This window comes from Lycium ferocissimum, chromosome 4 (genome assembly GCF_029784015.1).
Source record: "Lycium ferocissimum isolate CSIRO_LF1 chromosome 4, AGI_CSIRO_Lferr_CH_V1, whole genome shotgun sequence".
NCBI classification, from domain to species: Eukaryota; Viridiplantae; Streptophyta; class Magnoliopsida; order Solanales; family Solanaceae; genus Lycium; species Lycium ferocissimum.
The window spans coordinates 33201281-33224951 of record NC_081345.1 but is presented as its reverse complement, the minus strand read 5'-3'; the positions used below and the strand labels follow the sequence as shown (position 1 = coordinate 33224951).

Here is a 23671-nt window from a genome sequence, read left to right as displayed (position 1 = left end):
AAATTTCTTTCCTATGCAGGCCGAACTCAATTGATAAAGTCCATACTTTTCTCAATTCAGATTTTTTGGGCACAAATCTTTGTACTTCCAAAGAAGGTCATTAAAGTCATTGAATCTACTTGTAGAACCTTTTTGTGGACAGGTGGCACTGAACTATCAAAGAAAGCTCTATTCCAGTTGCCTTTCTTAATGGAAACTTCTTACTTCATCAAAAAAAAAAAAAAAAAAAAAAAAAAAAACTATCAAAGAAAGCTCTATTAGCTTGGGACAGAGTGTGTTCTCCAAAAGCAGCGGGAGGTTTAAATATACTTGATGTTGCCACATGGAACAAAGCAGCTATCGGAAAACTGTTCTGGAATATTTGTGCCAAAAAAGACAAACTTTGGGTGAAGTGGATCCATTGCTACTATGGGAGGAACAGAAATATATATGTCGATATACCAAAACAAGCCTCCTGGGTTATTCAGAAGATTCTGAAAGCTGGAAAACATTTCACATTTCGTGGCTGCTAGATATGATTTAGCTCATGTCCCACACATAGGAAATTTGTCAACCAAGCAGCTGTATTTGCAACTGAGGGGACAGTTCCAAAAGGTTAGTTGGCGGAAACTGGTGTGCAATAACAGAGGTCTACCTAGATGGACATTTATTCTGAGGCTGGCTGCTCTAGGTAGGCTAAGCACTAGGGATAGACTATACAAATGGGGAATACAAACTACTGGGATTTGCCCTCTATGTGAAGTAGAAAATGAAAGCATTCCTCACCTGTTCTTTGCTTGCACAATTTCTGCCCAGGTGTGGAGGAATTTATTGCTATGGATTGATGTTAATCGAGCACCTATGATGTGGGATGATGAGCTCCTATGGGCCGAGCAACATGCTAAAGGTAGAAGTCCAAAGGCTGAGATGTATAGAATGGTGTTAGCTGCTGCAGTTTACTTTGTTTGGAAGGAGAGAAATTTCAGAATTTTTCAAAATAAGAGGCAGTCTACCACAAGCATGATCAAGCAAGTGATTCAAGAGGTACATATTAAAGCAACGAAGGATGCCAAACTCATTACTTGGCTGGAAAACCACAACTTTTACCCAGTTTGCTAGCTTAATTTTAGTGATAGCTGTTGTTGGCTTAGTTTCTGGTTATTTGCAAAGTATGCTACATTGTTAGGAGGTAGGTTGGGGCAAATGGCCAACTACACTCCTTTTTCTTGTACTGTTACAATGTTCACTTTGGTAATGAGAATCAGTTAGTTACCCCCAAAAAAAAAAAAGTGAAAGTGACATTGTGACGGAGGGAGTATTACTATACAATTATAACAACAACGACAACATACTTAGTGTAATCCCACAAGTGAGGTCTGGGGAGGGTAGAGTGTACGCAGACCTTATCCCTACCTTGAAAAGATGGAGAGGTTGATAGGCCCTCAGCTTAAAGAACAATAAACAGAGGCAGTAGCAAAAACAAGGAAACATCAACAAGATAATAAGACAACTGAGTCTAAAGGAACAACATCTAAAATTAATGAAAAACAGGAATAATACTAATTCTCTGAGTAAGATAAAGACTACCTACTAACCCTCTACTCTAATTCTCGATCTCCATACCCTTATATAAAGGAATGTCCTCGGTGAGCTGAACTAACGCCATCACCTCACCGGCCTACCTCTACCCCTCCTCAAGTCCACTACGGCCAACCTCTCACACTTGCTTATCGAGGCATTTGCATACCCCCTCTTCACATGCCCGAACAATCTCAGCCTCACTTCCGCATCTTGTCCTCCATGGCGTTCTAATTGACATGGCAACATTTAATTGGGAGGCTTATACACGTAGGCGGCGCGTGCCAACACGCATAATTCTTTAAATGAGCAGCTAGACCGACGGGTCAAAGTGGCACAATAAAGGCTGTCTTGAAGGGTTCATATGGTACACGGCTCGGTTAAGGGGTCCAAGTGAAAAATATGGACAAGTTTGAGGGTCTATCTATGACTTTAGCCTAACTAATGGTTTGACGCACTTTTGTCCTTATTTTTTTCTGATCGACACTCGCAGCAAATAATTTTTTCTGGAAATATAAATTTATGTTTTCACAATATCTCATAAGTTATGTTATCATAATATTTGTCCAAAAATTTATGGGGAAAAAATGTAGACGACCCCTGGAGAAAAATTACTCATGCACCCTTTATTTTTATGCTCTAAAAAACTATTTATTCGAAATGCCCCAAAATTATGATACCAACATGGTATTACAAAAACACTCATCAGAAACTGATATTAATATGCTGACAGGATATCATAGAAAATCATACTAATTTATTCGAAAAAACAAACTTTCCTCAAACAAACCTCTGTGATATCATCATCTTATAGGCATATAGTGTGATGATATCATGGAGGACTGCTTTAATCCTTTGACGAGATACTCCTCGGTCTTCCACATTACCATCAAGATATATGTCTCGATGGAATGCTTCAGTCCTTCAACGAGACGCTTTCTTAGTCCTACATTATACCATCATATCGTGAAGGATGGGTTTTGACGAGGGGTAATCGTATAAATATTTTCGGCTGACTAGCGGATTCAGAATGATCAGATGACCCCCCTTTCTCGTTGGCATGGATGAACCAGCTACATCTTGTTCCTACTACTACTGAGTAGAGGACATTTCATTCACATACCTTCATAAAAGTGAAAATAATTTAGAAGACGGAATGGTCGAATTTTTTTTGCATTTTAAAGATTTGTGTTGTTTTTTCAAAATTTCTCCCTACTGGATAACTTCGATTCAATTTTAAAGGGAAAATATTAAAGACTAGGCCATTTAAAGAGCAAACATCAATTTTTTTTGCAGATGGCCCTTCAAAGGCACTGGTCTTTATCCCCCACCCCACCACTCTCAACTCAAATCTTTGGTATTTAATAATTACCCTTAAATATCTCAAAGGTTTGAGGTTCGAACCCTGACTAAGGTAAAAAAAATAAAAATAAAAACTGTAAAGACAGAGTTTCACAGCAAAATTAGGCCTATTCAGTAAAAGTTAAGTGTTAGGCGAGTTTCGACAAATTCCAATTCGCCTTAATGCAAACTTTTACCTTCAGTTAGAGTTTTGTCTTATGCACAAGGCAAAACTCTGCCTTTAAGGGAGAGTTTGCCTTATGCATGAAGACAACACTCAGCCTCAAGTAGAGTTTACAGTCAAATTCTGCCTGATCAAGTTTGAGGCAAGCTCTGCCTTAACTCAAAAGTTTTAAAACTATGCCTGAACGTAGCAAATTCTGCTTTATGAATTCAAACTCTACCTTGCAATTTTTTATTTTTTTTCAATTTTTGCGAATTGTTCGAGACAGAACCAGCGGATTTTGAAAGAAGGACAAAATTAAAGACCCGGCCATTCGAGGCTGAATTAAGGATCACCCCCGAACAAGATCAATCGCGCGAACTGTCCAGCAAAAATTGAAGATCAGCCCATTTGAAGGGTAGACAGTGCAATTTCTCAACTTGTATAAAGCCGGCCTTCTCGCAAAAAACATATATGTACATACTAAGAGGTTATATTTACGGAATATGACGATACTTTTTGAGTAAAATATATCAATGAGATTTGTTACAAAATCTATACAAATGAAATTAAAAAGAATTAAATAAAACACATTAAATAAGGTAAGGAGATTGTTTTCATAATTTTATCCAATGTTCTCTCTCCAATCAAAATTAAAATATATTGTTATCTGATTTTCTCCATGCTCCCTTATTTCATCCACTTTTATCTCCCCATTCAAAATTAAGAGATATTGTTCTCCAATTTTCTTCAACTTTTATTCAAAAAGCCAATACTAATCGATAGTTTTTATATACATCGAAAAACATATATGTATAATTTTTATATACAATATTTATAATTGTATAAATTTGTTATAATATTTGTATACGAAATATTTATTAAAATTATATATATTTTGATTATGATAAAGTGCATATAAATTGTATAAAATTTAATCAAAGTATGTATAAATTTTGAGAAAATATGTATAATAAATTTGTAATTGATACAAACCAGATTCCATACAAAGTTCCTACACAGTAAAATAAATTTGTGTTAAATTTTTATATGCAAAAGATGTATAAATGTATAAATTCGTTATAATTTTTATGTATGAAATATGTATAAAAATTGTATGTATATTTTGATTATGATAAAATACATATAAATTGTATAAAATCTAATCAAAGTATGTATACATTATGAGAAAATATATATGTATATTAAGTTTTTGATTGATACAAACCACATTCCATACCCGTATAATTTTCAACATTTTTTAGGTTAATTTATATCGAATTTATTCGCATTCCATATATATTATGCCACATATATCTAAAAAATGATATATAGTATATAGCAAATTCCATAAACATTTCATACATATATACGTGTTTTCAACATTCATACAGATTTCAAACACACAATGATCACACATATCTCAAAATGATACAAATTAATTTTTATATATAATTAATGCACATGTCAGTAATAAAAAAATATTTTGTAATATTGATTTGAAAATTTATATTATGAGAGAAGATGAATTTTATATCTAGAAATGGTGTCTATTATAGAGGGAGAGAGAGAAGAATCTTTTAAAAAAGAAGAAGAAGTTGATCGATAACTATTCTATAATTAAGTCTACATTTAAAATCAGATTCTTTTCCTTAAAAAATACCTAAAATTGTGAGTATCTCATTAAATCCACTGATATTCTATTTAGAATACTTTATAATTTTATTGGTATGTTTTATAAATAAAAAAAATATCTTTATATTTTATAATATAGAGTCGTAAGTAGTATTATTAAGTCATTTTTTCAATTTTTTTCAAAGTACAAAAGTTCAGTAGTAATAATCTAGATCCGCCTCAAGAGATCACAAGGTAACTCTATCACAAGGTAACTCTATACAAATTTGAAGGTATAGCTAATAATATCACAATTTCCAGCGTCACCATTCTTATAGGGAGTGTAAACTCTACGGAAGGAAAAAAAGGGGAACTGCAGATTATTTGTATCACTTTCCACAATTTTGTAAGCATTTGACATGGAATTGGGCGATTGAAGCCTTGAAGGCATCTCTTCAAATTATTTGTGCGGCGTTTATAATGTAAGAGATGGCGGAAGAACCTCTTAAGGATAGGTTTGCTTAAGAAAGATCTCTATACCACAAAGATGTAAACTGAGAATATAAATATTTTTCATAAGAAGATACTTATATTTACATAACCAAAGCATACAGAGTTCCCAAGTTATCCCTTTTAATATAGGGGAGGGGTTCTAAAAAACAAAAAACCATTAATTTCTTCAAGCCTTATTTTAGGTTAGCTAGACTATCCGCACTTGACTCGCTCCCCCATACATCATTTTAACATTTTGATGATATAAAGTATCTCAAACTTGACAAAGTACCACTAAAAGGAAAATTACTAAACTTCATCCAACTCCATTACAACTCCTGATTATTTCGATGCTCTTATGCGGTTCATAAAAACACTTGTCAGAACTGTTTTGGACTCGAATGATGCCTTCAGCAATACAACAGCCTGCAAAAGTAACCAAGAAAAAAAACACGGAAAAAAAATTAATACGTTCAAGTTATATAATCTCAGTGTAATAATATCTTAAAAGATAATTAAGTATATGTAACCATTTAATAAAAACTGAGATGAATAATCTTAAGACAAGACAAATCTACCTACTTGCTAATTAAAACAGTAAAATTCACAGTCTCAGTATAAAAGTAGATCGATAATGTACAACATGCTAAAGTTAATACCTCGTCCATTCCAAAATGTACTACTTCCTCCTGCAACGCACCAACATCCTTGACATTAAACTTGTTAAGAAGGGTAATGCTAGAGATAATGGACATGGGCTTAACAACTAAATCATCCATAATCATATAGGTCACCAGCTCCTTCACAAAACCCTTTGTAGCTGTCACAGCTCCATCGGCTACCGGTGGAGCAACATACGTCAACTTTCTTGACATAAGCCTCTGACAATTTGGACATTTAGCACTGGGGTTATCAGTAACATAAGAATTGGAAGAACCACAGTTATAACTAGGAGTACCACATCCATAAAATGTCCTTTGTGCCGGAACTTCATTAAGTAATAGAAACGGAACTGAAGATATGCCAACTGAAGAGCTAGGTTTTAAAAGGATATCCTTGCCTTGGTTGGACTGAATGTAGGTGTCGTTCATATTTTCTACGCTGTCATATAGATTAGGCAAACATCCATAACTCATCCGTTTTCTCTTAAGAAGCCTAATGACAGTGGCCACTGGCAATGACAGAATGTGAAATAAGAAATCGACACAACCTTTTTCAGCCTCGGCAAATAGGACTTTGCGGGCCTTGGTGTCAATCAATAGCTTCATGCTCAATTTGGACTCAGAAGTAGCCATTTGGGTTGTCACAGGATGAAGATGGTTTTAGAGTGTGATATCTTGATGTCGTAACAAAATAAGCAAAAGGCCATTTATTTAGGCCTATTTGGAGGCCCAAAACTCCCCCCAACAGACACACGTCAAGACCCCAAACAGCTCACCATAAGTCTTTTGCAGATAGCCCAGAAACGAGCCCAAACCCGTCTCCTCTGTCAATTCATTTCCACCTATCGGCATAAGAAACAGCCACATACACATATATCAAACACTACATATATACCATACGGACACGTAACAGACGCGTGTCTTTCCCTCTACCCACGTCCCCGCATCCCTCCCATGGGCGAGAGACAGTTAATACGTTCACTTTTTCAAGTTGCAGTACTGATTTGAATCCAGCTCAGCCACAAATTAATACAGCATGAGTTCTTTGGAGCTTTTGGCGCTCAAAGGAACCAATTAGAAAATGACGGAGCAAAAGTAGCATATAAGTAATAAACTTGCTCAACCCTCTTTGAGGATTAAGTGATCGTTTGGTAGGTGATCAAAATTAATTCAAAATTATAATTTTGATTAATTTATTTTATATTTTGGATTATTTTATCCTATTTAGAAGATGGGATAAAATAATTTCGGGATAAATGGTATAGAAAGGAATATCTCAATTTATACCATGGAATGTAATTTGTACCATGTTTGATATAAGATATAAAGTTATCTCAAGATAAATTTATACCTTCTACTAAATACGTATACAAAAAATTAGTGGGTGATATTTCAATTTATACCATGCACCAAATGACCCTCTTTTTTTTTTTTTTTTTTTTTTTTTTAAAAAAAGTAAAGTTGAGTTACCATGCATTAAAGTATCATTGAACTGGAGAGAGGAAACAACCTCCTTCAGTGAGGAGGCAATAGTTTCAATAAGGAGTTTTCAAAACCATATATACTAGATGCGGATTACCGTATTAAAATTGAAATTTTTTATATCGTGATTTTAGTATTATATTATTTGATACGGTATTTGGTATACATTTTTAAAAAGTTTAATTTGGCATTTGATATTTATATAAAAAAAAAAAAAAAAGGGGAAATACTGAATACCTTATCGAAGTATATAGTTACATATACAATTCATATATATTAGTATTATAATAATAACAAATATATAAACTAATATTAGCATAAGACTAATTATTTAGACGTTGAAATTTTGATTACTTTTTCTTGATTGAAATGTCTTTTTTGTGTAATTGATTTACGAAGGGGATTGCTTGTACTTTCTTTTGAATATTTTTACATTTCACCTCCCAACTTTGCTTTAAAAATCAAACTCCTCCCTCAACTTTGAACAATAGTCATTATCCCCCCTTTATCCTAATTGATTTTTTTTAAATTCCTATTTTACCCTTACATTATCAACTTGTCTTTTTTACTTTTACTTCTTTAAAATCATGATTTTTTAATCTCTTTAATCTATGAAAATTTCCTATAAAAAATAAATATTACTTTCAAGACGCAAAAAGAAAAGTGAGAAATACTAGTTGAATATATAACTTAATGTTGTTCTATGATGAAATAAATGAGAAGAAAAAGATATTTTTTATTAATAATAATCAAAATTCTAATATTTATTTATACAAGTAAAAATAATAGGTAGTAATAACTTTATAGATATTTTCCAATGCAGGTAATACCAAAAAATTAATTAAAAAAAGAGGTATATTCTACAACAGATTCCTAAAAGATTATCTATTTATTATAAATAAATTTTAAATTATAAATTAAAATATTTCATTAATGACAATCAAAACTCATTTATACATTGACAATAGAAAATAAGAGACAAGTGAAGCATATATATATATATATATATATATATATATATATATATATATATATATATATATGTAAAAATAATAAAAAATATGCAAGTGTGTGTAGATTTATATTTATTAAAATCTCTATCATAAAAAATAACATTAGATTTTGTGATAAAATCATAAAGGATTATTCTACTTATAATAAGAATTTAAATAAAAATTTATAAATATGTAGGTTAAAAAAATAAATTTGTATAATAGAAAATGGTATCATATAAATGGAGAATTGAAAATATTAAGAGTAAATAGATATTATATAAAATAAGGGGGGAGAATGCCTATTGTTGATAGTTGAGGGGGAATTTGATTTTTAAAGTAAAGTTAGGGGGTGAAATCTTTTTACATGTGTAAGATGTTAAGAGATAATATAATTGAGATATTTCGTGAATAGTGAATAGGTAAAGGCATAATTCTCTGCGATATGAGTATATGTAAGTTGAAGTCGAATAAAAAACATGATAACTGAATTACCATACAGTAAAATATTAAAATTGAATTTAAAAATATCGAATTATATAGAATTAATTTGATATGATAATGGTATACATTTTAGAAATAAAAAACAGCTACTTGAAATGTGGTACTTGCATTTCAACATGTTCTTTCACACATCTTCATCGTCATCAAAGCTAAGTTATCTGAAATCATAATAGAATTGACAGAGACTTCAGTCTATCTACTTTGAGGCTAGATTTCCTTTGCCTTCTGAATCTTCAACGCCTTCTTCACAATTTTTTGTTCTTCAACCAAGAAGGCCCGAATGATTCTCTCCCTTCCGGCACGTCCAGACAGCACACCTCCATACGCACGATTCACAGTCCTGCGGTTTCTATGCAATCTGGATCTCTTGTATTCAGCAGGTCTCAAGTGTGAAATCCCCTGGATTCCCTTCCCAGTAATTGGATATTTAGGACCACTGGCTCTCTTCTTGGTGGTCTGGTAAATTAGCATTCCACCAGGAGTTTTGATAACCCTATGTTGATTGGATTTGGTGGCATAACTGTACCTCTTTCGACATGTAAGTCTCTGAACCATTTTTCGGAGTAGGTAAAGTTTTTCCGCTTCACTGCAATGGAGATAAGAATGGACCAAAAAAGACTAAACAATTATTAGTTGATAAGAAAAACATATAAAAATTGTATAATTACCCTCAATTTCAATGGCACGGTAACATTCCAAACAGGCCCCAAACTATTTGTGCATCTGAAGATAAGTTGATCGAGAAAACGATAATCTATAACAGCGGAGGAAGCAGAAAATATAACAAAAAGAATCTCAAACTACCGGGCAAAAGTAATATTTCAACTACTCCCTCTGCCCCACAAAGATTATCCTCATTTTCTTTTTAATTTATCTCAAAAAAATTATCTTTTTTTTATATTTAAAAATAATTTAACTTTCTGAGATAATTTACAGCCACATAAATATCTAAAATTTATTTTAGATCACACATTTTGAAAGTCTTCCTTTATTTTTTAAACTTTATATCAAGTTAAAAGGGGATAATTTTTTTGAGAGGAAGGGAGTATCTGTTTTACTTCTTTTTTTTAATCCTTTTAAATATATTTTTTTAATTCTTTAATTAGAATTTTTTTACATGATATGTTTAAAACTACAAGATTAAAGAGTATTTTAGTATATTGGATATATTTTTAATTTAAGAATATAAAATTTAATTTTTCTTTTTTTACTTTCCAAATAAAAAACTAGACAAATAAATTGAAACTGAAGGAGAACATTAAGCACAGCATTAAGTACCGTACTTTTTGGCAATGGAAAGCTGAACCTACAAACCAGAATCAACTCCACCGGAAATAAAGCAGTCTTTATCCAAATAGTTGGTCAAATTCAACTAGTATTATTTATTTTTCTTGATCAATATACATATTATTATTAAACATCAGTCTAACAATTTTTAGTTTAACGATTGGGTAAATCACTATTTAGATTAATTTTCGTTAAAGAAGAAGGGGAGTGTTATCATGTTAAGTGCAGAATAATTGCAGTACGACTATTCAGATAAATTGTGCATCTCCTTGGACAAAATTTTACGTAAACTGTATCTCCTTGAATTCTAAAACTTTTGAGATCAGCGAAGTGATACTTGATTAGTGTACCGTCTATCTGCATGCAATTAATTGGTCACTGTTAAACTACTGTGTTAAAAAGTATGATGATGAAGCAAACGACACTATTTAAGCGTCGGTCCGGATCAACATTTAAGAATTGCCTGAGCGTTTTAAAATACTAAAGCCCCTTCATTTTCAGATAACCCGAAATGGCGACTGCTGAGACTAAATTGAGCATGAAGCTTTTGATTGACACCAAAGCTAATAAAGTTCTATTTGCTGAGGTTGATAAGGATTGTGTTGATTTCCTCTTTCATCTTCTTTCATTATCAGTGGGCACTCTCATTAGGCTTCTCAAGGAAAAAGGAATGTATGGGTGCTTGCCTAACCTCTACGGAAGCGTAGAGAATCTGAATGTCACCTATATTCAGTGGAAGGAAATAATTTTAGAACCCAAGTCTTCTGTTAGAATTTCTTCAGTTCCTCTTCCTTTATTGCTTAACGACGTTACGACTCTTTATAAATGTTCTTCCAATTGCTTTTATACTACCGACGTTCATAACAGTGTAATCTGCCCAAATTGTGGGAGATATATGTCAAGCAAGTTGAGTTATGTTGCTCCGCCGGGAGTGAAGGGAGCTGAGGTTGCCAAAGGGGGTTTTCTGAAGGACACCGTATACATGGTGATGGATGACTTGGTGGTTAAGCCCATGTCTGCCGTATCTAGCATTACCGGTCTTAACAAGTACTTTAATGTCAAGGATGTTAGTGTGCTGCAAGAGGAAGTTGTACAGTTTGGAAAAGAAGAGGTAAATAACTTCACTTGTTTTAGGAACAGTTACATATATATGTTCTTATGTGCATTTCGTAATTTTTATTTAATTTGTTGGACAATATTCTTACTTGAGAAAATTCGCTACCATTTTGCAGGCACTGAAGTTGTTGAAAGCATCTTTTGAGTCGAAAGCAGTTCTTACAAGTGTTTTCCTGAGCCCCATAAAAACAGAGAAACAGCTAGTCCTTGAAAATATTAATGGAATTGGATGTTTCAGTTTATGAAGTTGCCTCTTAATTGTTTACTTTTGTTTCATTTCCCTCTATCGTTGGTTTTGATTTGTAGATTCAGTTATATATGATTACAAACTTTTATTTTATTTTATTTGAAAACGTTTTTGGTATGTTATCTTGGCAATTTTGAAGTATGAGAAAGCTAGCTCATGCAAATTATAGCTCATGCAAATTATTACTCCATATTGCGTCGCTCCAATTAAATTGACTTAATCTGGTGTGTTGTTTGATTCGTCGTCAAATTATAAGAGCTCAACAATATTCTGTCAGCATGATGTCAGTAATACTGTGTACCCACTGTGATTGTTTTGGTTGGTTTTTCACCAAAGAAAAAGACTCAAAAAATTTTGGTGTCGTCAAATTAGTGAAAGTTTACTTATAATCCGCTTTGATGATATTTTTGAGTTTTGAAATCAAGGCAATTTTAGAGGTAAGGTTGCCATATCCCCTCTAGCTTTGTACTTTTGTGATTATGTTACCGCTAAAGAAAAACTTGAGCTGTTATTGACCTTCTAAGAAAATGCCAGTAAACGTGAAAGCAAATAATTAAATAGTAGTAATTCAACAAATGGTAGGCATAATATTTATAATGAACACACAACAAGAAATATAAGAAGTTGCAAAGTACTGCAATTCACGTATGCCATAAGAGAAATGAAGCAGGAAAGTATGCAAAAAACAAAAAGAAGAAAAGAGGAAGAAAGAAGCATTTATAAAGGACACGAACTGTACAAGCTGGAGGACGCCTATTTATCCCTTTCACTTCACATAGAGGCAACTAGCAAGGATAACACTCCTAATAGTAGTAGTAAGTCTTTTCCTTTGGTTGATATATACAGGTCGGGTCTGCCTAACCCAGACAATATACAATAAAATAAGTTAGAAACATGGCATGGAATTTGTAGCAAGAAAACTTTATGGAATAAAAAGAAATAAACAGAGGAGTACCAGGAATAGAATTAGCAGCAACAAAGTTACGTCTTAAGCTATAAATGTGAGAAGGAAAAGAGTTCTAATATATATTTAAAAAATGGATATGTCATTTAAAGTTCCAATTCGAAGTTCCAATATGCATGTCGTGAACTTCCGCTGTAATTCTTTTTCATATAAAAAGTTTATGTTCCACGTCTTATTTTTTATTATTACGCTCAAATCCAAAAGTACGGAGGGACTTTCCAAAATGAGCTAAACAATCGGTCTTTATACAACCCGCTAAACCTTTATCAAATTTTAATTTCTTGGTTTATTTAAAAAAAAATTGTTTAATTATCTGATAATCACTTTTTTTCTTTATTATGCAGTATTTTTATATGACATACCTCAAACAAACTGTTTTATTTTGATAAAGATTTCTATGGGTTAATTTGGTCTACATATCAGCCCACTTTTCAGTTGATTTGGGTGGGTCATGATGAATTGAGCTAATTAAAATACGGATTGAACGCGTTCATAGGCTAATTTGCCACCTCTATCCGTAGTGGTTAATGCCTAATCTTGCCATAATCATAGCTTTCAACTTGAAAAAAGTTGACTGGATCGAGGACCTTAATAACAATAAGAGATCAGTAATTATGTTTAATCAATAATCAGTTTTCAGATCCTTTAATACACCCTCCGGCCATACTACTTGTTCACTTTTTCTTTTACCCACCCTTTAAGAACTCATAAATAAAAGTGTATTTTTACTACATTATCCTTATGTCTCTCCAATTAATTGCACTCTAATTAATATTGGTTACTTAAAAAAACAATTAATGTTAAGGGCAAAGTAGGAAAAACTTAATTAATTCTATCTTGATTCTGCAAATGGACAAGTATTTTGGAACGGATATTTATAGTAATGTGGACAACTAATATGGGACCGAGGGAGTAATGTTTTGCACGCCAAGTTTCACCCTACAACTCTTTGCCTTTCCTTTAAAATCACTCCCTGTTCTAGAATTACTTTTTTTTTTTTTTTTTCCTGTTCCGTTTTACATCCAAGTTTTTGACCATATGCGCGTACGTTTCTACCCGCCATTGTTTGGGTCATGGTCCCTTTCATTTCTTCTGAATGAGTTATGATGATCATTCGATCCAATTATAACAACCCACCCGAGTTCCTCTAGAAAAGAAAAAAAATCAATCATTTTCTAAAAGCTCTTACCTAAATTAACAGAGTATCTATATTAATTTATTCAAGTAAATTTACACAGCGGCAAACTGATTACTTTTTGTTTGATGCTGGAAATGAAAATTTTATTGTAGTATGACTATTCGGATACAGTGTGGATTTCCTTGGACTAAATTTTACTACTAGTATCTGTTTTATTAATTGCAAACTCCTTGAATTCTACACATTTTGAGATCAATTAACGAAGGGATTCTTGATTAGTGTACTGTTTTGTTTACATTGCAATTGGTGACTGCTAGACTACTTTATTAAAATAATGACGCAAGTGACACTATTTAAGCGTAGGTTCAACATAAGAAAATTGCCTGAGTGTTCTAAAACTCTAACGAAATGGCGACTGCTGAGACCAAATTGAGCATGAAGCTTTTGATTGACACCAAGGCTAAAAAAAGTACTATTTGTTGAGGTTGATAAGGATTTTGTTGATTTCCTCTTTCACATTCCTCGTTGCCAGTGGGTACTGTCACTAGGCTTCTTAAGGAGAAAGGAATGAATGGGTGTTTGCAGAACATCTACGAAAGCGTAGAGAATCTGAATGACACCTATATTCAGTGGAAGGATATCATTTTAGAACCCAAGTGTCCTTTTAGAATCTCTTCAGTTCCTCTTTTGCTTAATGACGTTACAACTCTAACGTGCTTTTATAAATGTTCATACTGCAGATGACCCTAGCGCTATCTGTCCAACTTGTAAGCGCGGAATGTCAAGTAGGTCATCGTCTATTGCTCCACCTGTGAAGGTAGCACCAGGGGGATTTGTTAAGGATGTGGTGAAATACATGGTGATGGATGACTTGGTGGTTAAGCCCGTATCCATCGTATAGCATTACCGGTCTTAACAAATATTTTAATGTCAAGGATGTTGGTGCGCTGCACGAGGAAGTTGTTCATTTTGGAAAGGAAGAGGTAAATCACCTTAATTTGGATTTAACATATATACGTACGTATAACTCTCTCACAGTCTTAACAATTAAGTCTATAATTTAACTTGTTTTAGCAACAGTTATATAGTCACTGATATACCTGGTAAACGACGTAGACTTGATTAATCTTTGAGTTGCTCCATCCAATGTGGTTCAACTCATTTCCTATCTAGTCCATTGTCTATTTGATGGAATCAGAGCATCAAATGCTCACACGAGTATGATCTCAAGGTTTTCTTCCAACCCTGTTACCTCATGCACAAACTAGATTTTATCGGCTAGATTTTATCGGGTAGTGTAAACCTGTTTCTCAATAATCTTTTCTTAGACATATTTACTTTTTAATTTTTTTACACTGTATTCTTACTTTAGAAAATTCCTATTCATTTTGCAGGCGCTGAAGTTGCTGAAATTATCTTTCGAGTCGAAAGCAGTTCTGACAAGACTTTTCATGACTCGCATAAAAGCGGAGAAATAGCTAGTCGTTAAGACATAATGGAATTGGATATTTCAGTTTAGTAAATAGCCTTATAATGATTTTCTTTTGTTTCATTTCCCGCTATCGTTAATTATGATTTGTAGTTTCACGTATTATTACAAATCTTACCTTATCTGGTTTTAGTTTATTTTTGGAACATTCTATTCCCAAGCATCTTATATTTAGAGATTTTCAGCCATCTCCAACATTATGAAATATAAACGGATGCCTTTCAACCATACGAGTCGCTCTCAAACAAAGTAGTAAAAGCAACACCGAATAATTCCCAGTTCTTAAGGATATTTAATCGTAACATGATTATTTTGTACTTTCTAATTTCTAATCCCTAGTAAAAATATAATATACGAACCTTATCAATTCCTCAATTTGTCTGTACTTTCTACTCCCTAATTTGTGCTTAATTGACATATCATAGTGTCAACTTGTTGACTCAGCAGAATTACAAATTGGCCTCGAGTACGCGTTGTTTTAGCGTGGATACCTTCTTCTGGTGCTTTTGCATTATATATATTTTATGTTACTCACAAATCGAAAAAATGAATCTTGGGCCTAATTCAACCTCAAAACCTAGCTCGTCAGAAAGGATTGCCCAAAGAGACCATGTACCCTTTAAAGAGTACCACAATCTACGTATGCCATCAGAGAAATGAAACTAGGAAAATATGCAATAAGAAAAAAAAAACACAAAAAAGGACGAAAAAAAGAATTAAGTTGAGAGAGTAAGCAATCACAAAAAACAAGTGTACCTGGAATAGAATCAATCAATATATCTGATAAAAGTGAATTGGAATGATGCGGTGATGTATTTCGTTGATCAGGAATAGCGTTTATCTTTTTTTGGCTTTTTTGCTTTTTTTCTCGTAATTTTTCTGTTGAACTTATTCTGAAAAATATAAAAATGGCAAAATAATTACTTAATTAATGAGGAAAACGTTTTTAAAATGATAGCTCACAAGACGTTAATCCTCTAGGTCTCTTAATTCCAACGGATTAAATGCCTATTTCCCCTAATTAAGGGGACAATAGTTTGCTGAACCTAACAAAGTATAAAAAACCATTTGCCTTCCTCAATTAGTAAAAAAGAAGCCCATAATATATTCATTAAATAAATAAAGGTTTAAATGCCCATTTTTCCCTAATTAAGTATTGACAGCCGTTTCTTTTACCTAAAATAAAGCATAAATAACCGTTTGCTTAATTTCCTTAATTAATGAAGAAGAAGAATTCTTGTGTTATATAAGTTGGAGAGAAGAAGATTGCAAGTTGCAACAACTTTTCACGTTCAATCTCTTCATCCAATTTACTTTTTGCATATGATAGAGTAATTTTATTTTCTTTTGTTCTCCCAGCAATATGAGGGAGTGATATTCTTCTTTTTTTATTTCCCTATTGAGATTGTTCAGTTTTACTACGTTACTGTTTAATTTGTAATATTGGTTTGATTTTTTCAATTAAGGTCCTTTTATTGGTTTTTTTTTTGTTATTGTGAATTTTAAATTGTACTACATTCTTTTTTTCTTTCCCTGCACTGACAAATATTTAGGAAATGAAAAGATCTAGTGGTTTTGAGATGAGTATTGAAAATTATTGAAATAATGTTCAATTAAATATGTTTCAATTTCTTCTGTCCTTTATCGGAATATGGATACAAGTGTATAATGAACGGTGCTTACGCATGTGCATAAATGACAAAATCGAAGGAGTTTGCGATGGGATTCTTTGGATGCACTAGTACGATAGTGGTGTTATATTAAACGACGACATGAGGCAAAGAATACCAAATTAAGCTCACTTCTTGAATTTATTTTGGAGTTTTTCTACTTATTTTTCTATTTTATCTGTGAGTATAAGTATGCTAGCATGTACTCATCAGTCTGGTAATAAGTAATTAATTAGTCATTAATATGTCCCAGTAATTAACATTTGCATACTTGAGATGGAGAAGGAAATCATAAAATCAGCAGATGTTTGAACGACTCTTCGACTTCTAACTTTTGTAACTGCCAACAGATTAACATATATATTTTGAAAATACTATATCTAAAGCTCAACAAGAGCGTTTTAGTTTTACATTAAACATATTTAATTATATTAGTGGTATGACAGCATGGCATGAGATTTCAAGCACGGACAAGAGTGTTTGTGGCTATCGATCGGTGCCAAAGTCAATGATAGGGAGAAATTTAGAGTAAAGAAAATTGTTATACCAAAAACATTAACTAGAGATTGTTACGCAGTTTTCCGGGATTTTAAGACAAACTGGTGAATTTATCTGCAACTCGCGCAGGTTTAACCTTCAAATATTAAATTTCTTAGCTTTTTACAATTTTCTTAAAATAAAGTAAAAAAATACAGAATTCAACAAAAAACAATCAATTTTTGTGCATATATATTGGAACTTTAAAATACAGTTATTTCTTAATTAAAATAGACCACATATTCATCACCTTGTACAACTTTCTTGATCACTTTTCTACTGGATTTGTTTTCTTTTCCGGTGAGTTCAATTTTCTATAGATCGGCTTCACTTCCAATTCCGATCAACGTGCTCCGATGTGGATGCTGCGATTATAGCTATTGATTCTCCTTATTTATTTATTTATTTATTTATTTATTTATTTATTTATTTATTTTTGCTTCTTATGTTGCCCTTTATTTCTGGATTGTTCTTTAGAATTTCTCTATTTTTGTCCTGATAAAAAATAATTTCTCCATTTTGGTATCAAATGTTGTCACTGATGTACTGTTTATCCTCTTCACCCTGTTAGTTCGCTTCAATTGTAAGTGATATATATATGATTATGGTTGGAGAACAAAATCATGTTTTTTCTTATCAATCTCAAAAGATAATCGTACATGGGGCCTACCTTTTTGGTTCTGGTAATTGAATGGGTATGGGCATATGAAAGTGATGGGTTGTATTCATATGTGGTTTTTGAAAAATTTCACGACTTTGTCACTCTGGTTACAAAGCTACTTTCATTTGCAGTTCTGAGATCATGAGTATCTTGAACAACACAAATCGCCAGAAACAGGTTTTGGAGCATTGACAGGTCCTGAAAATCTTTGAAGAGGAATTGAAGATTGGGCTTCTCATGTGTCAATTTAGTTACAGTAAGTACACACATGACAATTCGAAGTTCATAGTTTCATGAATTTCTCATGTGTTTCCAATGGATTTTTATACCTTTTAAGGGTGTTTGATACATTTGAAATTTCATGGATATCAGAGAATTCTCAACAAAATTCTATCAGTTTTCTTTATTTTATCTTATTTGTTTGGCCCAGCTTTATTTACCAGTTTACTTCATCTATTGTCGAAGCTACCTTACAACGCTACAAGAGCATAAACAAAGGGGTATCTACAGTAGTAGGTAATTTTTTTCAACTGGCATAGTCTTTTTTAATAATGATGATTTTCTTCGATACATGCTCAATATTGAGTTTTTCTTTCATTCATTCTTCAGTATTTGCTCCTGCTTGAAAAATTAAAATTAACTTTTTTATCACTATATTATGTATTAGATCTTTCTCGCAACAGCTATGTTCTGCATCTGGTATATTTTTGAGCAAACGTTTTTAGCCGATCCAGTGCAAGACCATACTTTACTTCCATTTATAATCTCTAGGAAGTTTTAGAGGATAGTGCCTTCAAAATTATTCATTCTGCCTCTAATATTATCAATTTTTCCTTAAATGGAAAAATAAAATAAAAAATCAATCCACCCTCTATTGCCGTCAACCATGATGGACGTTGCAGGGGGCAACCTCAAAAATGAACATATTGATCTTCCTATCGCAAACATAGCATGGAAATAAAAAAACCTTCTTTTACATTTGTTTCTGAATATGTATTGTGGTTACATTAGTTTGAAGTAGTTTACATCTTCCTCCAGCTTGAACCATTCTCCTTGTGTTTTGATATCAGAAAGTCTTAAATGATAGCGGGAGCTTAGTGCACCGGGCTACCCTAAAGGAGAGTCAGGCTGCACAAATGTGGATGATTGGAGGCTCGGATGGGGCAGTATCTCGGGAAGAAGTGATATTGCTTACCCACCATAGATCAGGCATGTCATATTATCAGTGATATAGCTGTTTAAAAGCTTTCTTGGTATATTATCATGTAACTATACTAATAGTCTCATTGGATCTATATGTTTGACAGTAAGATAGAAGCTGCAAGGTCCAATGATCAAAGATTGACTTTCCCCTCCATTTTACGCTATGTCGTTTACGTTTTGAACATTGAATGGATTTGGTCTTTTACTCTGGCTCAGTGCGTAGACAGGGATGCAATAAAATGCAATTAAGGGAGGTAGCATGTTTAGGCTTTCCCTCATATTAGGACTCCATTATGATTATTGCCTCTTTTTCATGTTGTACTTATTGTGTTGAACGACATATTTTCCTATCTGCATGCAGGTGCAAGCCATAATGTAGATTTGAACTTGGGAATAGCCTCCTCTGTTTTAGCTGATGACCAGCCTGGTGATCTTCTTGTGTCGATTGTAAGTTTTCAACACCTGCTCTCCCATGCATGAACAACCTCATCAGTTGTACACAAAATCATATATATATTGTAACAGCCCAGGCCACCACATGTAGAAATTGTCCGCTTTAGACATGACCCCTCACGGTTTTAAAACGCGTCTATAAGGAGAGGTATCCAAGCACTTATAACGCACTCTTTGTTCTCCTCCCCAACCGATGTGGGATTCGCACGAACCGGTGCCGGGCCGGTGGTGGGGCAAACCTCAGCGAGGACGCTGAGTCCCAAGGGGGGTGAGTGTAATACTTGCCTTAGGCAAATCCCACATTGGTTCAGGCGAATCCCACATCGGTTGGGGAGGAGAACGAAGAGTCCTTTATAAGTGCTTGGATACCTCTCCCTTGTAGACGCGTTTTAAAACCGTGAGGGGCTGAGGATCCAAAGCGGACAATTTCTACATGCGGTGGCCTGGGCTGTTACATATATGAAATGCAAAATTAAAATCAGCAAGTGACTCAGATATCATTTTCACCAAAGAGGTTGTTAATTACATCATCGCATTACCAATTATAAGATTACAGTTTGAGGTGGTTGTTAATCTATTGGTGTTTTGGATACTAATTTGGTGACATAGGATAACGTAAGTATAAAAAATGAAGACTGAATAAATTACAAGTCTGTTAACCTCTGATCTACAACTATTAACTATCAAGCTCATCGCTTAGCATTAGACACTAATCCTCGGTAATTCTTGTGTCATGCTACTCTCTACTTTATACTTCATATAAAAGACATATATCTTCAATTGAAAATGGATACTCATTTAGTTGAATTGAGTTCCTATTTTGTCACATTTGCTTACTTGGTGTTATGTTTTCACAATAGCAACTAGTTTCTCAGCCGGTGGATAAAGAAAAGGATTACTAGATTAGAAAAAGGATCGTATGTTTCTTTAGAGTGTTGTGTTAACAATTTACCAATTAAAAGAAGGTGCTGTGTTAACAGATTTCTCTAAAAATTACTTTACTGAGAAAGAAGTTGTGGCAGAAAGTGGAGAAGATTTTTAAAGTTTATACCTTTTATTTGTTATTTGTAAAGAAAATTCTGTTTAAAATTGGTATTATTCTTGTTTGTGCAGTTTATAAATTTTCAGGACAAAGGGTGCTACTTCCAGCTCTTTTGCGGCCTAAACGAGTCTTCACTTGTGCTCTAAAGGTATGTCGTGCGTAGCAAGATATGTGGACTTCCCGAAATGAGATACTTTGCTGGTTTTCATAAATTTTTCTTCTGGAATGAGTTTGCATGGGCCTGATTAAATAGGAAGTTTAGTCCAAAATACAAATCAGAGAATTCTATAGGATGAAAAAAACATTGTGAGATAATTGATCATAGTATGCTAAAAGTGAGAAGTCACCATAGTTGAAAGTTAGTTTTCGAAAATACCCTTTAAAAGTTAAATGCCTAAATACCAATATTTTAAAATAATATTATTACAAGTTTCTGGTGGTAAAAATACAACTTCTAGGCTGAGTTTTTGCAGATACAAATGAATATTAAAAGGGGTGTCTTATTAAATGGTATCGTAGAGGCTTTTCAACTCCTACCGTTGGGCTACAAGTAGTTTCTCCTTAAATCTTTCAACTCAAATTGTTATTTACCAGTGTATTCCTTCTATTATGAGTGCTGATTGATTAAATCTACGTAAGAGAATCAAGTATAAGATATTTTCTCTGGATTTGGATTGTTGTAACATTCTCAGTTCTAATAATTTCACAAGCAAATTTCCAGAGAAACTGAATAATCTGGCAAAGATTGAAATATGACTCTGTGAATGCATCTGGACTGTACATTTAGTGAGACATCTTTTTGGGTCTTCTTCATAGTAGTATTTGATTTTTGTAATGTGAGCTCAATATTGAGGAATATGATGAGTTCAGATTGTCAACAACTAAGGTTTGCTTAATGCTGCTTCAAGTTCTTGGTCAGAAGTTTGGTTTGTCACACTCATGCAGGGAATTCTTTTCATGCTAAATGTGTCTTTGTAATTTTAGGAAGTTGAATAAGAAGCACATAGACTTCGGGATTTACTCAATGTCGCCAACTTTACAAGACAATACTGTGCAAATGTACAATATTTATCAATCATGAGGGTTAGAGTATATTACTGATCTGGAAAAGCTTTCCATCTTATTACCAATCTTTGTATCAAAGAAAGAAGTTCTCCAAAAACCTTCTAAATGAAGCAAATATTGAAAAGCCATGTATAAGTGAACTCTTGTAAATTGTTAACTGCATATTTGGTTAACAGTGAGAATGTGATTTATTATACATTTTCTTATATCAATCTCCTAACGTGTAAGAATTGACATCTTATAACTTGAATAGTACCGATTAAGAGAAAGAAGTTAGGATAGGTTTTATGTTAGAATTATAAGTGGTTACATAATGGTCAAAAAAGTCAAACAGGAATGGTTAGATAAAAAGATGTCAGAAAACAACTAAAAGAATTTAAAGTATGCTTAGTTTATATCAATTTGAGTCCTTAGAGAAGAAAAAGAAGTGAAAATTGGAGTTGTTAGAAAGATATTATATCTAGGCTTAAGAAATGAGAAACACTCAGCTTATACCTTAAAAACTTAGAGAAGGAAAACCTCTGTACAAAGGTTAGGGAGTGTTAGGCTGATCATGATGAGTTACTTTTTTAATTGATGAATGAGGTTTTTTAGGCAATGTAAGAAACTGGATTTCTTGATCAAGAAGTTAGATACAAAGCTTTAGATTGTGAATTGGTATTAAGTATTTCCTGAAAATCGCATTTCTTATTGGAGGAAGAGGAGCTTTGGATTCTTAGCTTATTTGAGAACTTCCTTATGATCTCATCCACATTGTCTGTGCAAGGAGTTTGGCTACATCCACTTCTTGCCTACTTACATTCCATTTTACATTATTTAAAGAAGACAAAAAGATTCAAGTTCGAATAGAAAATGATGGGCATAACAAGCTTGTGCTGGGCTTAAGGAGTTAACCTAATTCTATGGATATTACTATTGAAAGAGATGTTACTGTGAGATAGGTAGATATGTCCTCCTAATTTCTTATAGCTCATATCATTAGAAGTGAAGACATATATCATAGTTGCAACAGTCCATTATAACAAACACAGATAGACCATTAAGGAACGTTTCGGGATAAAGCCTTTGAGTAATGTGGTAATTGGACCTCATTTTGTTTTAGCTCTTATCTTTATTTAACTTGTGCAGTAGGTTATTAGCCCTGCCTGATATGGCTCAAATAAAATGCTCACTTAGAAATACTCCTTGATATAGCTATAAGGCTTATCTATGTAGATGCTTTGAACCTTGCTCTGAATGCGACCATTTGGTATTTTTCAAAATAGTGGTGTGCTTGAAAGCTCTGCTTTACTTTTCGAGAGCATACTTGCCTTTTGATTAATAGTCGTTGAAGGATGTTTCTGGTCGTCGAGTAGCATTTTGTATGTTCTGGATGTGGAGTGGAAGTGATATTATATCTAACTACGTGTTAATTTTCTGTTGGAATCTTTTTGTGCTTCTACTTTGTCTTTCATATTCTGAAGATTTATAACTTTTGGTTGTTTGCAGATTACAATACTCGTGAGAAAAAGTTCAAGTTTTTCATAATCAAAGGTGTACCCATCACATGTATTTTGAGGTTTCAAGTAGAAGATCATTTTAGATGGTGTATTTAGTTTTTTAAAACTCATGTTTCTGTAATTATAACCAAATTGATGGCATGAAGATATCTTTGCTATAGTTCAGTTATGTTTGCATGCTTTATTTAAACACACCAGCTGACCTACATATCAATGTACAAAAAGGGATTTTAGCTCATGTTTGGCCTGTGAAATGTTATTTTCATATGGTGTTTGAAGTTTATTTTGATGGTAATAATGATTTTTGAGATGGTTGGAATGTTATTTTTCTGGTTATCCTTCATAGTGAAAAGGGTCATAAGTGTTTATATTAGTTCCGGCAAAAGATAGAAGAATGGTACTGACACCAATGAAATGTTAAAACCTTGCGTGGCTCTTCGAAGATGGCTATAGTAGCCGCATGTTGATGCACCTGTGATAGCCCATACTGATG

The 23671-nt window shown here is 33.1% G+C and overlaps 4 protein-coding genes and 1 long non-coding RNA gene across 7 annotated transcripts; 3 read left to right on the top strand and 2 right to left on the bottom strand.

Annotated features, from left to right (window-relative positions):
• The first annotated feature begins 408 nt into the window (after positions 1-408).
• LOC132053957 (uncharacterized) lies at positions 409-1098 on the top strand. Its single transcript, XM_059446045.1, has 2 exons — positions 409-458; positions 513-1098. Exons 1-2 carry the CDS (start codon positions 409-411, stop codon positions 1096-1098), a joined length of 636 nt encoding a protein of 211 aa, XP_059302028.1.
• Positions 1099-5296: 4198 nt separating this feature from the next.
• On the bottom strand, positions 5297-6650 carry LOC132054614 (uncharacterized). Its single transcript, XM_059446588.1, has 2 exons — positions 5827-6650; positions 5297-5593 (listed from the first exon to the last, which is right to left on the bottom strand). Exons 1-2 carry the CDS (start codon positions 6460-6462, stop codon positions 5510-5512), a joined length of 720 nt encoding a protein of 239 aa, XP_059302571.1. The 5' UTR covers positions 6463-6650; the 3' UTR covers positions 5297-5509.
• A 2250-nt stretch (positions 6651-8900) lies between these two features.
• Positions 8901-9541, bottom strand: LOC132054613 (large ribosomal subunit protein eL34-like). The gene has a single exon (XM_059446587.1). It carries the CDS (start codon positions 9360-9362, stop codon positions 9015-9017), a length of 348 nt encoding a protein of 115 aa, XP_059302570.1. The 5' UTR covers positions 9363-9541; the 3' UTR covers positions 8901-9014.
• Positions 9542-10017: 476 nt separating this feature from the next.
• Positions 10018-14569, top strand: LOC132053956 (uncharacterized). The gene is made up of 3 exons (XM_059446044.1): positions 10018-11205; positions 11327-11451; positions 14019-14569. Exons 1-3 carry the CDS (start codon positions 10606-10608, stop codon positions 14128-14130), a joined length of 837 nt encoding a protein of 278 aa, XP_059302027.1. The 5' UTR covers positions 10018-10605; the 3' UTR covers positions 14131-14569.
• A 3086-nt stretch (positions 14570-17655) lies between these two features.
• On the top strand, positions 17656-23461 carry LOC132052396 (uncharacterized). Of its 3 annotated transcripts, XR_009413985.1 has the most exons (9): positions 17656-17938; positions 18048-18172; positions 18347-18432; positions 18987-19129; positions 19228-19373; positions 19481-19566; positions 20686-20762; positions 21599-21697; positions 23168-23461. It is a non-coding gene; the product is annotated as an uncharacterized LOC132052396 (long non-coding RNA). The 3 variants fall into 3 exon arrangements; XR_009413983.1 differs by having other exon boundaries at positions 17656-18172; XR_009413984.1 differs by having other exon boundaries at positions 17656-18172; positions 20686-21500.
• The last annotated feature ends 210 nt before the right edge of the window (positions 23462-23671 follow it).